Raw genomic sequence first — 14,848 nt, 5'->3', positions numbered from 1 at the left:
TCTGCATGACAACGGCAGAGTTAAGTAGTTGCGATAGAGACCATCCTACTCCATAAAACCTAGAGCATTTACTGGCTGGCCCTTTAAAGAAAGTTTTGCTGATCTTTGCTCTAAAATCCCAGACTACTGCATGAACAAGTCATTTGGGAATAATCTGAGGCCGCTTGGGGACAGATCATATTACTGGTATGCATTTACTCCTCTTTAAATCCAACCACCCCACACGTTTAAATCATAAATTTTCAAACTACCCTAATCTTACTTACCATGCCAACCCAGTCCCTTTTGGTTTTGCAGATTTCCTTCCAGATGTTACAAGCTCTATGCATGTGTTCGCAGCCACAATGCATGATTTGCATTATTTAACTGTGGTGCGTTAAGATTTTGTGAATGTATTCTTCTTAAAGAAGCAATCCATGAATCATAACTCTCTGTATGGATAACAGTCCCTAGATCAATGCAACGAACAGAGTAGGTGTTCCTAGACAGCTGCATGCCCATGTGTATTTGTGTTCGTGCTGTCTTCATACATTAACGTCCATGAAGGTTGATCAACCAGGGATGGGAGATGCATGGCTCCGGCACGAGGGGGTCCCTGGACAGGTTTCCCTTGGCCCACAAACTACTTTGTTGTTGGTTTTAAGTAGAATTAATTCCCAACAATTACAAACTACTATATCCAGACTCAAACCTTGGCTTTTCTGGAAAAAAATATCTATGTCCCACATAGAGCCCAGTCTACTATCAATGGTCTTCTGGTTTTGGGCTTTTGACATTTCACTTCTTTCCCCTTGGCTCTCTTTTCTCTGGCCCCTGTTACCATCTGAAATTCTAATGTCTGGTACAGCTATAAATGCATTCCTAGAGGTAGATAATCTACATAGTTGTGTCTACAGATGTCCATATGCATCCAAATCGATCCTGACGAACATACCGACTCCAGTGGATTAATGATCATGTCCCTTCCCCAGATTTGTATGTTGAAATCGTCACCCCCAAGGTGATGGTGTTAGGAGGTGGGGCCTTTGGGAGAAGATTAGGCCGTAAGGACAGAACCGGCACAACTTGGATTAGTGCCCTCATAATAGAGACCCCAGAGGGATCCCTCGCCCTTTCCATCAGGGAGACACAGAAAAGAGTCATCTATGAACCTGGAACTCAGTGCCACCAGACACTGAGTAGGCCAGCAACTTCATCTTGGGTGATCAGTGAGAAATAAATAAAATTCTAGGGGAGCCTGGGTGGCTCAGTCGGTTGAGCGTCTGCCTTCGGCTCAGGTCATGCATGATTCCTGGGCTCCCTGCTCAGCAGGGAGTCTGCTTCTCCCTCTCCCTCTGCTGCGCCCCCTGCTTGTGCTCACTCATTCTCTGTGTCAAATGAATAAATAAAATATTAAAAAAAATAAAATCCTATCATTTATAAGCTACCCAGTCCTATGGTATTTGCTGTAGGAGCCCAAACTGATGAAGATACATACACACAAGTAATAACTGAGACACAAAGTAGATAAACAGGGACGTACAGTTACTGTGCTACCAGCTGGCTCTTGAGGTTTTGCAAACATGGCATTTAATCCAAGTGATACAACGTTGAGTACCGGAGTAAGCCATCTGCTCTAATAATGCTGCCTATATTTTTCAGCGTAAAGATTCTAAGATTGCATTCTACAAGGGTATATACACTGGGTCATAAGGAAGAAATTCCAAACGTACCATTGAATTTTTCACGCTCTGGAGCAAGCGCTCGTGCTGCTCAGCTATCGCCAAGGCAGCAGAGTGGACCTTCTGGTAGATGGCCTCTCCATCTCGTGTTTGAAAGATAAACAGCCCTTCCCCAGTTTCACACATCCTGTGAAAACAAAAACAAAAAGCTTCTGAAAATCCAGCCCCAAGAACTTCCGTGCACTGAGGGCCTAGGGTACTCCATGAAATCACACTCATTTATTTCACACAAGATCAGGATTCTTGTCCACATTTGCTAAACAAAGTGAGCTAGAATCAAAATTTCCAATGAACTTTTGTTAATATGGCCAGGAAACCATTCATTCTGGACTAACACGGTGCTGATTTTTTTTTTTGTCAAGAAGTAAAGGTTAATAAAAAGCTGTTTCTTGATTCTTAGTATAATTCCAGTATTTGGCCTTTCCCACTTTCAAGGAGGCGCCCGTGCAACTGGGTTCTCACTATTGTCCATGAATCAGATCCTTGGAAACTATGCCATCCGGCACAGAGGTGCGAGAAGGATTCTGTGACCCCCAGGTTCTGTGCTTTCCTCAGAGACAAAGGCTTTAAGGATTCTTTCATTTCCAAAATCAACCTGGATTCCTTTTTTTTTTTTTTTTCCTTTTCGCTTTCCCCACTAACTTTTACTTGGACTCTTTTTCAGCATCCCAAGTGGTCCCAAAGGCCCCAACACTCTTTCTTATGGCCTTATGCTGCTAACGGAAAACAGTAGATGGAAAGGCAGAGAAGGGAAAATACTGAGTTTAGGTTGGGCCTCTCCTGTGTTGTGAAGATAAGGATTCACACATAAGGACATGGTGGCCATACAAATACACTTAATAGTTGCGAACTTCCCCAGAATTACTTTGTCTAAATGATAAGCCTGTCACTCCAAACCATGGATTATGCAATTAGTCAAGAATCTAGAAGACAACTGGGAGCTCAGAAAGCATTAGGAAATTCACTCCTTCCTGCACATAAGTATGTACCAAGGCAGAGTGAAATAAGAGGCAAAGGTGGGCTCCGATTGCTGGGCTGGGGTCGCCCCTTGTCAGCTTGTGAGCCGATACGCGTAACTGAGCTTCTCCACGCCTGCATTTCCATTTGTAAAATAAATGGAGTGATAGTAACCATCACCTAAATGTCTTGGAAGTGTTAGATAGGAGACGTGAGTACACAAAGGAAATCTTAATGTTCTTTATTCCACGGGAAGGGAAACTCCATGTAGATGAGATTTGTTCCTGATTTATTCACAGTTCTTTGACTAGTGCCTACAACAGGGCTTGACCTGTATTTGGCACTCAATAAATAACTGTAGAAGGGACTGTGAAATAGCAGGTGGTGCTAGGGAGAGGTAACTAGGAACTTGACCCCGGCCTCCTTGAAGAAGTTTTATTTAAATTGAGGTTTCATGGAGCCACTGTGAGGAAGGCAGTGCTCTGGCAGAGAAGGCAGGAAGAAGAGTCCCGGAAGAACTGCACAGAGAATGCTTTGAGGTTGGACGGAGTCGAGTGACCCAACACCCCAGGGACAGGGTGGCAGGAGGGGCAGCCCTCCTGAGGACCCAGGGATGAGCATGAGTGCCCCGAGATGAGGGCTTCATTCTGCGGAGCCACCACAGGCAAGGATGCCCAACTTTGGAAATGGTTTCCGCTCTTTGCCAATGACATTTCACATCAATACACTGTATTGGAAAAATACTAATGGGATTGCAATTATGAAAACCAAAATAGGGGCATCTGGGTCGCTCAGTGGTTGAGCGTCTGCCTTCGGCTCAGGTCCTGATCCTGGGATCCTGGGATCGAGTTCCGCATCATGTTCCCCGCAGGAAGCCTGCTTCTCCCTCTGCCTGTGTCCCTGCCTCTCTCTCTGTGTCTCTCATGCATGAATAAATAAAATCTTTTTTTTTTAAAAGAAAGAAAACCAAAATAAATGATCTCCTGGTGCATTGTATTAATAAGGAAATTTAAGATTAGAATGCCAGACGGTTCCACATTTCCCCACTTTCAAGATGTATGTTGTACACATGCGTGCGTGTGTGTGTGTGTGTGTCCCCTCGTGTTTAGAATTGTTGGACACAGTTACAAGCAGGATGTACCTCATACTCAACATGTGTATTTGTGGTACTCTTAAATCAATGTTACATTTCACAGTTACCATTACATATTTGAAAGAATAGCGTACTTAGACAAACATAAGGCAAATCATAAGAGCTGCAGCAACGTATCTAAAGGCAAAGACATGGGCTTTTTCTTTGAGGAGTTTACAGTTTGCTTGGCTAAACAAGATCCATGTACGTGAACAGGTTCAAGACTCACATCATGCTACGATGAGCCACACTGGTCAGAAGAGCAGCAGATAAAGCAAAGTATAGTTGGGCAAAGGGGTGGGTGTCGATGTTACGTCGTAACAAAGAATATCAGGAAGCCAAAAACTGGGGAGACACCAATCGGAAGCACCTTGCAGAAGAGGCACAAAACTGGGAGCAAAACATTGCAGAATGTTGACATTCTTTTGTCTGTGAAAGTGAGGTGAACAGAGTACGACCCCTCTCCCACTCGTGGCTACAGCATGCCAGACACCATGGTAAGAAAATGCACAGAAAGACCACACGAAGTAAACAAGAGGCTTAACCGCATGGTATCTGGTGGCTCCATCTTTAAGAAAAATCTGGGGAAGGGTCTGTTAGGAGCTTATACAACAGGGCCTCTCTACAGGGGCGCACCTGACATGAGCGATATCGTATGGCCAGATCACCCTTGGCTGTGGGAACTGCCCTCTGTGTTGTAGGATGTTTAGCAGCATCTCTGGTGTCCACCCATTGGCTGCCAATAGAATCCCCTCATTGTGACAACTAAAAATGTCCCCAGACATTGGTAAATATCCCCAAGGTGGCCAAAAGGCCACAAAATTTTAGTGGCTGAGAACCACTAAAATAGACCAAAAACAAAGGGGTTGAGGGAGCACCTAACTTCTGCGTTAGCAGTAGAACAGCTGTACATGCAAGGCAGCTTGTGGGTTCAGGGGAGCTGTGGCTGCACCACCGATGGTTTCCAGGTTGAGGGAGAGCTCATTCCACACCTGTGGTCTGCAGGGGCTTGCCTGTTCCAATCACTGGTGCCACTGCCTGGTGATCTCAGCTTGAGACAAGGAGGCAGTTGGCTCTGCAGGAGCCGTGCGTGTGTGTGTGTGTGTGTGTGTGTGTGTGTGTGTGTGTGTGTGTTGGCTGGAGACCAGGCAATCTAAGCTGCCTGCTAATGTCATGACTCTCTCGTCCTTTCCTGAGACCAGTGGGGTGAGAAATAGAAATCAGTGCAGGACACTGCAGGATGCGTCACTGTTGCCACTCCGGCTGCTGGGCGCGGGGCTGCTCTGGGGAATGTCTGTCCTCCTTGGACAACTTGCGCTTGTTTGTCAAATCTTTGTACCGCCTATTTAATAATTTTCAAAATCAACTCAGGTTTCTTCTCCCTTAAACAAATGTATTGTCAACGAGCCACCAAATCAAAAATCATAAGGCGGTAGGCTCCGCCATAAATTGAAGGCAGATGCGAAAATAAATGCAATGAAAACAAAATTCGTCATTGAACTCTGTCTAGGTCCTCTGGTCAAAGACCCGAACGGCACATTTGCTCACTTGTTAGTAACACAGGTAAATTAGAAGGTGTTACAAGATGTGTTCTAGATGTACCAGCACCCCATCGAAATGTTTTTTCTATACTTTTAACCTAAAGGATCGAAAAGGTAATTGAGAAGAAAAAGACCATATCACTGTGAGAATCACATTCATTTACTGTTATGCCTCCGCCACTAAAATCATCCCACAGCTGAGGAAATGGGGGTGTGCTTCCCAGAGCCCTACCCTAGGTGATGTGGGAAAGAAGTGGGGAAGATAGAAGTCTCATGCAGATCCCTCATATGCTGGAATCACCGTCAAGTATCCTGACGTCTCGAAGTTTCCACGGCCTCATATCCCAAATGTGAGCAATAAGATCCCCCAAACCTCTTAGGGAGGTGGGAAATGGTGTTTTATCTTTAGCAAAGGATCTTGCAACAAGGTAAGCCCCGAACTGGGATTTGTGGTTGTTATTTTAACCCTTTAAAATGTCAAAGCCATTGAGGATGTGATCCTCAGGGAAAACTTCAGGAGGGAAAATCGCATTTTGGGGATGGAAGGAAACGTGGGTGACCACATCCTGTGACATCGGGGAAGTGGGCAAAAGATGCCTGGGGGTGGGAAGTGTGTGGCTGGGGATGAGAGTCTACGTGTGAGGCTCACCTGCTATGAAAACAGACGAATACAAACCTCCTCTTTGAGAATGGAAATACGAATTCGGGAATAGGATTGTCCCTTTAAGAAAAGAAGCAGCTTTCATTAAATAAAAACTACAATGCAGATGACTGGGGGTTTTATTTCTCCAGCTCCAGTGACGTAGACTGTGCTTGTTCCCGAGTGTTAGTAACAACCTCAATAAAGCTCATCGGCCGAGTGAGCGAGGTGAAGATAGATAGGGTCCCAATTCAGAGGTCGCGTTGCCACATGCTGTCCTTTCTCCTGTGGCTTTACCATCGGTGTCCCCAGGCTTCCTACCAGTTCCCTTAAGTGTGCACATTATCACATGTTATTGTTTTTCTTTTTTCTTTTTTTAATTTTTATGTATTTATGATAGTTACAGAGAGAGAGAGAGGCAGAGACACAGGCAGAGGGAGAAGCAGGCTCCATGCACCAGGAGCCCGACGTGGGATTCGATCCCGGGTCTCCAGGATCGCGCCCTGAGCCAAAGGCAGGTGCTAAACCGCTGCACCACCCAGGGATCCCCATTATCACATTTTACATTCAAATTCTCACGCCACGTATATGGACTTGAGAGTCCATGAAAACGAGACAAACCTATCCAAAGTCATACCCCATGGCTAGTGGTAGAGACAGTGGTAGTTCGTTAATTATATGTGTTCTTAATCACGTGACACGTGAAGTCAAAGAAACATCCCTTTTCCCCCCTTTGGCTTCCGCAATGCTATGCCCTGACCCAATCGAAGGGGGCATATGGCCCTCGCTCCTCCTGCTACATGTTTCCTCTACTGAAACATGCCCCAAACAAGTCTGATCGTCCCCACACCTGCCCCCTGGGGCATTTCCTCCACAGTTTTAGCGGCCCATAGAGGATCCTGACTCCTCTCTCCCTCTCTCCTGACCCACATCCAGCCAGTCAGTACATCCCTCTGGCGTTGTTAGCTTCGACGACATCAGTATCCCAACACGTAAGCCCATGTTCCTTGTTACCAACATCCTTGTGGCCACTCTTGTCCTCACTGTGAGCATATAAGACCCTCCTCCTAACTGGTTTTAGCCTAAGAGTCTAGTTAAAAAAATAATAAGTCAGACCATGTCACCTCTTTGCTTACCCCTTTCTATGTAGTAAAGACTTTAATCTTGTCCGAAAAACTCTTGTCTAGCCTTTGCGCTGGCAGTCACCTGGGAGGTAATCTGTGTTTGCCTGGGGTTCTTGGGTTGACAAACAGTAACGATGGGGTTTGGGGTGAGGCTTCGGGTCATGTGCTGCCGACTGACCTGGAGGCTGGGTTCAGCCGTGTGCATGATCAATGAATCAGCCGCACATGCATGTAATGGAACCCCGGTAAGAACTCTCAGCGGTGGCTGGGGGGCTTCCCTGGTCGGCAGTACTCTACGTGGACTGTCCGATGGTGATTGGAGGACGGTATGCTGTTCAGAGTCCACACGGAGAGGACACAGAAGCTCTATGCCTGGTACTTCTCTGGGCTCCACCCTCCCCGTGGCTGATGGGAGTTACTCTCTATCCTCTACTGTTATAGGCTTTAACCATGAGTTTCATAGATGTCAGTAAGCTCTGAATCATTCTAGCAAATTATTAAACCTTGGGTGGTTGTGGGGACCCCTCAATTTGCGATTGGTTTCAGATACATGGAAGGTTTTGGGGACCATTCTTTCAAACCTTGCAGTGACCTACCTCTCCCCACCACCCCCAGTACCTCCTTAGCTAAGACTGAAAACCACATGCTTTACAGTGCTCTTCAAGCCCCACACAGCCTGACCTGTTGCATCTCCACCTTTACATACATTGCTCCCTCCTCTTATTCTGCTCCAACCACGCCAGCCACTTGGCTATTCTTTGCACACTCCACAGAAACCCCCCTCAGCATCTTTTCCCAACCTCCTTCTTCTGGCTGGAACGTTCTCACTGCGGCCCCGATCCCTCCTAGATCTTTTCTCAGGCATCTCTGACTTGGCAAAGCCAGTCCCATTCACCCTGTTTAAAATGGCACCCCCTCCATTGGCACTTTCTATCGAGTGACTTTATTTTTTGCTGTGGACTTATACAATCTAACATCTTTTTTACTTTTTAAAATGTCTGTTATTGTCTATACCCCCTTTCCTCTACGGGGTGAATTTCATAATGGTGGAACACTCGTATATTTTATTCACTGCTACATCCACAGGGCTTGGAACCACACCAGGCTCTAAGGGTGCACCCAACCAACATTTGATGCAAGAAAGAAGTGACTCATTTTTACTAGACCCTTCTAGGATGTGAGGTTCCATCACACATAAAGTGGTCACATACACTGGTGGATCATCGCTGCAGGAAGATGGCCGCACCATACACATGGCCAACAGGTACATGAAAATAGGTCCAGCATCGCTGATCATCAGGGAAATCTAAACAGCACGATATCACCTCACACCTGTTAGAATGGCTAATATGAAAAAGTGTAGAGATAATGAGTATCAGAGAACACGTGGAGAAAAGGAAACACTTGTGCACTGTTGGCGGGAATATAAATCAGTAGAGTCCTGTGGAAAACTGTAAGATGGTGCTTCAAAAAACTAAAAATAGAACTGCCATATGATCTAGTTATTCTACTTCTGGGCATATATTCAAAGAAAATGAAATCACTGTGTCACAGAGATATGTGCATCCCATGTTCTCCGCAGCATTATTTACAAGAGCCAAGACAAGGAAACAGCCAAGTGTCTCCCAATGGGTGAAATGCATAAAGAAACTGTGGCATCTGTATATGTATATATACAATGTAATATTAACTATAAAAAAGAAGAAAATCCTGCTATTTGTAACAACATGGATGGACCTCCAGGGCATTATGTAAGTGCAATAAGTCAGAGAAAGACAAACACTGTATGCTCTCACTTGTGTGTGGAATATAAAAAAGCCAAACTCACAGAAGCAGACAGTAGCATGGTGGTTGCCAAGGGGGTGCGGTGGGGGGTAAGAGGAGCTGAGCACAGGGCATAAACTTCCAGTTACAGGGTACGTAAATTCTGGGGAGCTAATGTACAGCACTGTGACTACAGTGAGAAATACAGTATTGTACACTTGAAAGCTGTGAAGAGAGTAGATCTTAAATGTTCTCAGCCACACCCACAGAAGGCAATAATTACGTGAGGTGGTGAGGGTGCTGACTAGTAACTCTGTGGCGGTGATCACCTCGGAATGTACACATACACTCTAAATGTAAACAACGTTCTATGTCAATGCTACCTCAAGAAAGCTAGAAAAATAAATAAAATTCAAAATACACAGAAAAGTTTTCCTTAAAAAGGATGGCCACAAGACAGGATGTACGGATGAGATGTTCTTCCCAAAGGTCATGAGGAAGTCATCCTTTCCTTTAGGGATTTCATGGGCTACAATCACAACAAGGAGGTGGAAGGGACCCGGCCAAGAGTCTTACGTATGATGTGGCCTTGCCTTGTCGTGTTCACACCCCCACACCCAGCACAGACCTCCTGAAGATGATTACTAAAAAGCTTACTCCATGGACTCTCACTTCTATTTCCCACCCGCCTCTATTAATGGGGTATTTATAATACACGTGCATCACCTTTATAACTACAATTACTTTTGAGAGAGTACCAATGGGGAATAAACGGCCACATAAATGGCACAAATGTAGTTTGTATTTTTTTGCAAAAGAAAAGAATCACACTTCTCAGCAAGCCCGCATGTGGGATCCAGCACGTGTTTACGCCAATTTGCCTACTCAACATGGCAGGAAGAACGGAGTACAATTTGCTTTCGATCCTTTAATTAGAACGGGTGTGTGTTCCCTAAATATTTAGGAATGAGGAATTACAAAGCAGCTTAGAATCAAGAAGAGAAACAGAGACTATTCAACGATTTATATTAGAATTGTGGTCCTATGCACTCATCAATTGCAGGGGGAAACAATTTTCTTCTCCACCGATAAATTATTTCACCAATTACTTGTTTTCAGAGTGATGTAGACCAGATATGAGTAATTTCTTTTCCAAGGCTGCTAGGATGTCTTGAATCCAAAAAAAAAAAAAAAAAAAACTTTTCATGAATTTGTGCACTCCATTTAAGAAAAATAATTTGTACATGCAATGTCAATTTTCACATATACTTGGCATACCTAAAAGTTTCTTTTAAATGATGTCAAAAGCACAATAGAGGCTCTCTCTGGCTGGTAAAGAGAAGCACTCATGTGTGGTAATTATTCAGTACATCCTGCCAAATGTCACCTGAGCTTCTTTCACTCCTGCAGGTGCTAAACCCAGGGTATTAATTTGAATCAGTCAGGAGGTAAGACAGCGCCTGCCACTGGAGCATGCTAACTCAGCAGCCAGCTATAAAATTAACACTGGTACTTACTGGACACCTGCCACCTTTCTTTAAACAATAACATTTCAAGAATGGTTCCAAGGGAGATGTTGACACGGTCAGAACCTCATGTCGGTTGGATCTTCCCATAAAAAAAATCAGAGCCCCTTCCAGCCTGATGTATTTTATTGAAGTTTCAGGACTTCGAAGGGGGAAAGAAACAAACAAAATACCAGAAAAATTTCAAACAGAAGAGGCAATGTGTCTCTTGGCCCACCAAATAACCTAACTGTTGTCTCCAGGGGCAAGGGGTGGCAATTAATCGTGTAATTGCACTTCATTAGAAAGCTTCTATTCCAACTCTGGATTTATTCAAGGAAAAAAAGAGCACATATGATCTGATTTGCTTATGTTGCTAAGAGAGAGGGGGAGAAACAAGGCCTAGAAGACTCTAATGACCTATGATCACGATACTGCTGTCCAGGAGGGACGAAGCATCCTGGCTCCATGTGCCTGTTCTCCAAAGTAAAAAAACAAATAGGAGGTTCCAGTAACTGGGAAAATTCATACATTAGCACACATATGAATGGTTTTAGGGAACTCTGGTGATGTAAGAACGCCTTCTCTTCCCTAGCTGTACATGTTAATGAAGAGCTAGGCTCACCTAGTGGAATATGACATTTAGTTGCCCTAGATATCTACAGGGTCTGGAAGTAAGAAGACCTGAGTGTGGCTCCTAAATCCACCATTTATTAGTCTAATGCCTCTGGCCCAGTCATCCAGGTCTCTAAGTTTCGTTTTAAGATGAGAATGATAATATTCCCTACTTTATATGATCGGTGAATGGCTTAAATGAGACAGCGTGTGTAAAATGCTTAGCATAGTGACCTTCATGTAATAATGGCTCTATAAATACCAGTGATTATTTTCAATGTTGGTATGCCTGCCGGAACAGAGTTTTTCAACTGGATAATTGGACCAGAAACATATTTGTTGTGGGGTATTGTTCTGCACAGTGTATGTTTAGCAGCATCTCTGGCCCCTCTATCCACTAGACGCCAATGGCCCCTTTGTCCAATTGTGACAATCAAAAATGTCTCAAGACGTTGTCAAATGTCCCCTGGGACAACCACATCCCTGGTTGAGAACCACTGTTCTGCATCTCAGCACCATTATGGGTGATATTGCTAATTACAGTCCAACAGCTGCTTTGCCCTATTTGCTTTGAGCAATCATTAAGCGCTGTATTGGACACATTTTGTTAGATTTTCTTTTGTTTTAAACCTTACATCTACCTCTCTTCTGATGGCATCAGTACCCCCTTTCCTGCTTTGGGAGAACCATCCCATTGTATCTGTACCCTGTGTACTTCGTATCAAGTTCTCAGTATAGGACTTGACATCTAGTGAGTGTAATGCTCAACAAACGGTAGGAATTTCTCCCTCTTCTATTGGCTGATGGTGTGAGAAGATACCCAAGGTCTTGGAAGCCACTGCGTGGAGCCAGGGCAAAGCCATTCTAGAAGAAACAGGACTGAGAGATTTAGACTCTGAATCAAGTCAAAACTGACACCATCCCAACCTCCTGGACTTTTGGTTAGGTGAGCCAATGAATTTCTTTCTTGTTGTGTCAGTTGGCTTGATACACCTGTCTACTACATGCCAGGCATTATGCCACGTATTTGGGTATGCACCTTATCTAATCTCCATGGCAATCTCATGAGGTACATAGTATACTGTACCCATTCTACAGGTGGCCAGCGGAGCTCAGACAGTTAGTTAGGTCATTCACTTAAGGTCCACATCCAGTATGGGGTAGAGCTGCAATCTCATTTCATTTCCTCCAATTCTCATCCAGTTTATTACATGTGTCAGTCTTGGTGGGGCCACTGAGCAGAAATAACCCAGTCCCAACTCGAACAAAGGCTGAAGGTGAGCAGAACTCTGTCCAAAGTCTCTGGGGAGACTCCTTGCATTCTGGAGGACAAGACTGCAAAATCTTTGCAGATGCATGTTGGATACGTGAAAACTATTTGCCTAGAGAGACTCAACTCCTCTCCATTTATCGACACGAAACAAGGAGAAAATTATATTAGTTAATATGAAACTGGTTTGTTTTGAACACATCCAAAAATAGCCAAGGAAAAAATTATCTTCAGTAATAAACCAAGGCAGATATGAAACCTTCATGCTTGGGGGAACACAAATGATCTTATTATCTTGAACACCCTGATGGTGACTATAAGAATTCATCTTTATTTGAGTTTCAGGCAAAATATAAAATAGTAATGTTACCTTGTGTTTAACACTGTCTGTATCCTGCAAACTCAAGTCCTGCTCCAAAAGTAATCATAAAATATCAAAGACACTACTGAGGAGCAGCCCAGCACCCTTCCAGGTCATCTGCCTGCATCGTGGCTGTTATCCACAACAATTCTGCAAAGAGGTTATTACTTGGATAAACTTACGAGGAAGGTTAAACCCTTTGTTCAAGGTCAACACTAATAATGAACAGAAATGAGAAACTCTGACTTCTGAGCCAGTGCTTCGTCCACCACATCATGCTGTTTGAGAAATGAACAAGATCCCGAGGACACATTCCCAATACTTTCCCTTCTGATGACTCACTCTCAAGTTTGCCCCACAAAGCATGACCACTGAGGAAGAATAGGATTCAGAAGTATAAGTGTTCTAAGTCCCTGCAATATTTGACACACAACACTGTGTGGTATGGGTTGCAGGTATTCTAATCATCTAGTAGCTGGAGATCTTGGACAAAATACCCTAAAGATCAGACCATAAAGAGACCAAAGTCATAGAACAAAATGCTTTCATTTTCCAAGTCAGTCAGTACTTTAGGGTTTTTGGTCAAAGGCCATTGGTATATTTCTGAAGTGTATGTCTCCAATATATCCATAATTTTCATCCACCATTTCTTTTACCTGAGTTACTTCATTTATCTCCCCATATGTATGTACATCTGCCAACTCCATCCCATTGTCCACAAAATGTAAACAAGATTATGCCCCATGCCCTGCCAACACACACACACACACACACACACACACACACACACACACACACATGCACCTGCTTAAAAATCTCTATGGTTTCCTATCACACTTAGGAGAAATATCAGTCTTTAAAATAATCTTCTGGATCCTTAGCAGTCCACTAGATTAATAAGAATAAATTAAACTTTTGCAAGATATGAGTAACATTAAAACCTGAAAGATAACGTCAAAAAAGTTTAACATTAGTCATGAGATACTAAAAAAGTTTACTAAGGTTTTAGCTTTCAAAAATTCTGATAAAAGACATACTCTTCCTATTACTATTCCTATAAATCCAAGGAATAATTGAAAAATTTTAATGTTTGAATAAAAGCTATCCAAAATAGGCCCCAAACATCCTGATCAATGCAGAATTCCACTGTGCATTGATTTGATACACAAGTGGAAGATGAGATGAGGTATACAGTCGATAGAAAAGTCTATTTCTATCATGAAATATTTTTCATACATAGGTTTCACTGGTAACGATTAATACATAAATAATTCCTGAGAACCAAACAGGGTTTGGTTTCCCAAACAAAATCTGATCTTTCTACAGAGACTTTCCCCTAAGGATAATAAACAAGTAATTCTGACAAAAGAACACTGCTCTGAAGATTACAGTTTTATTTCCTAATGTGAGGACCTTTGCCGTCTCTGGAAGATTCACAGACTCATTTATAGCATTTCAATTTCCAGGTACTTATAACAGAATGGGAAAGAGCTGTTTGGGAAAGAAGAGCTTAAAAACCTTCTAGGAAAAAAAAAAACCTTCTAGGAAACCTTGTAGGAGAATCAAATTGATCATATTTCTGAAAAGCAAAGCTTAAATAATTGGGCTTTGCTTATAACAGAATGAGCAGATTAAGTTGAGCAGAGCATTATCGTCATATATTCACACAAATTAGGATCTTAGGTGTTTGGAACTTCTGTCTTTACTCTCCTTATATCAAGTATTGTATTGCTGTCGGGAAGAACCATCCAGTTTTACAAACGAACAAAAAATTTTTCAAAGTCACAAGCTGACTACTTTCAACTTTAATGTAAATGTCAGGCCATTTTACAGAGGGATTTGTATTTCTTAAAATTTAGTAATTTAAAATTCTAAAATATAAAATTAATCTGCGATGTTTAAAAAGACAAAAGAGCCCAAATTCTGAGGGGGAGAAAAGTGAATTCCTGATCAGATGAATCTCTTTGTAGCTAATGATCAACCCAGATATTATTAGCACCATCTTCTCTTTCCAAAATTGACTTCTGAAAGGAAAAAAGGAAAGCCCTAGAAATGCTTATTGGGTATTGATTGCAATAAGCCAGTTCTAGAATCAACCTCCTGGAGTTAGCACTATTCATCACACCATGGATGGAACTCAGTCAATGGAGCCTTCAGAAACGAATGGCCCCTCATCCTGATAATTTACCACAGTAAGCCAACAAAGAAACATAAGCAG

General features: G+C 43.1%; 1 protein-coding gene across 2 annotated transcripts in view; it reads right to left on the bottom strand.

Annotated features, from left to right (window-relative positions):
- The window catches only part of DOK5 (docking protein 5), a 152,627-nt gene that overhangs the window by 33,904 nt on the left and 103,875 nt on the right, over positions 1–14,848 (bottom strand). For both annotated transcript variants that reach the window (XM_072801474.1, XM_072801473.1), the window contains exon 6: positions 1,713–1,848. In XM_072801474.1, coding sequence (XP_072657575.1) covers positions 1,713–1,848 — 136 coding nt within the window. The remainder of the gene's footprint in view (positions 1–1,712; positions 1,849–14,848) is intronic.

Source organism: Canis lupus, chromosome 26 (assembly GCF_048164855.1).
Source record: "Canis lupus baileyi chromosome 26, mCanLup2.hap1, whole genome shotgun sequence".
NCBI classification, from domain to species: Eukaryota; Metazoa; Chordata; class Mammalia; order Carnivora; family Canidae; genus Canis; species Canis lupus.
Note: the sequence above shows the minus strand (reverse complement) of the source record. Positions and strands in the feature narration are given on the sequence as shown.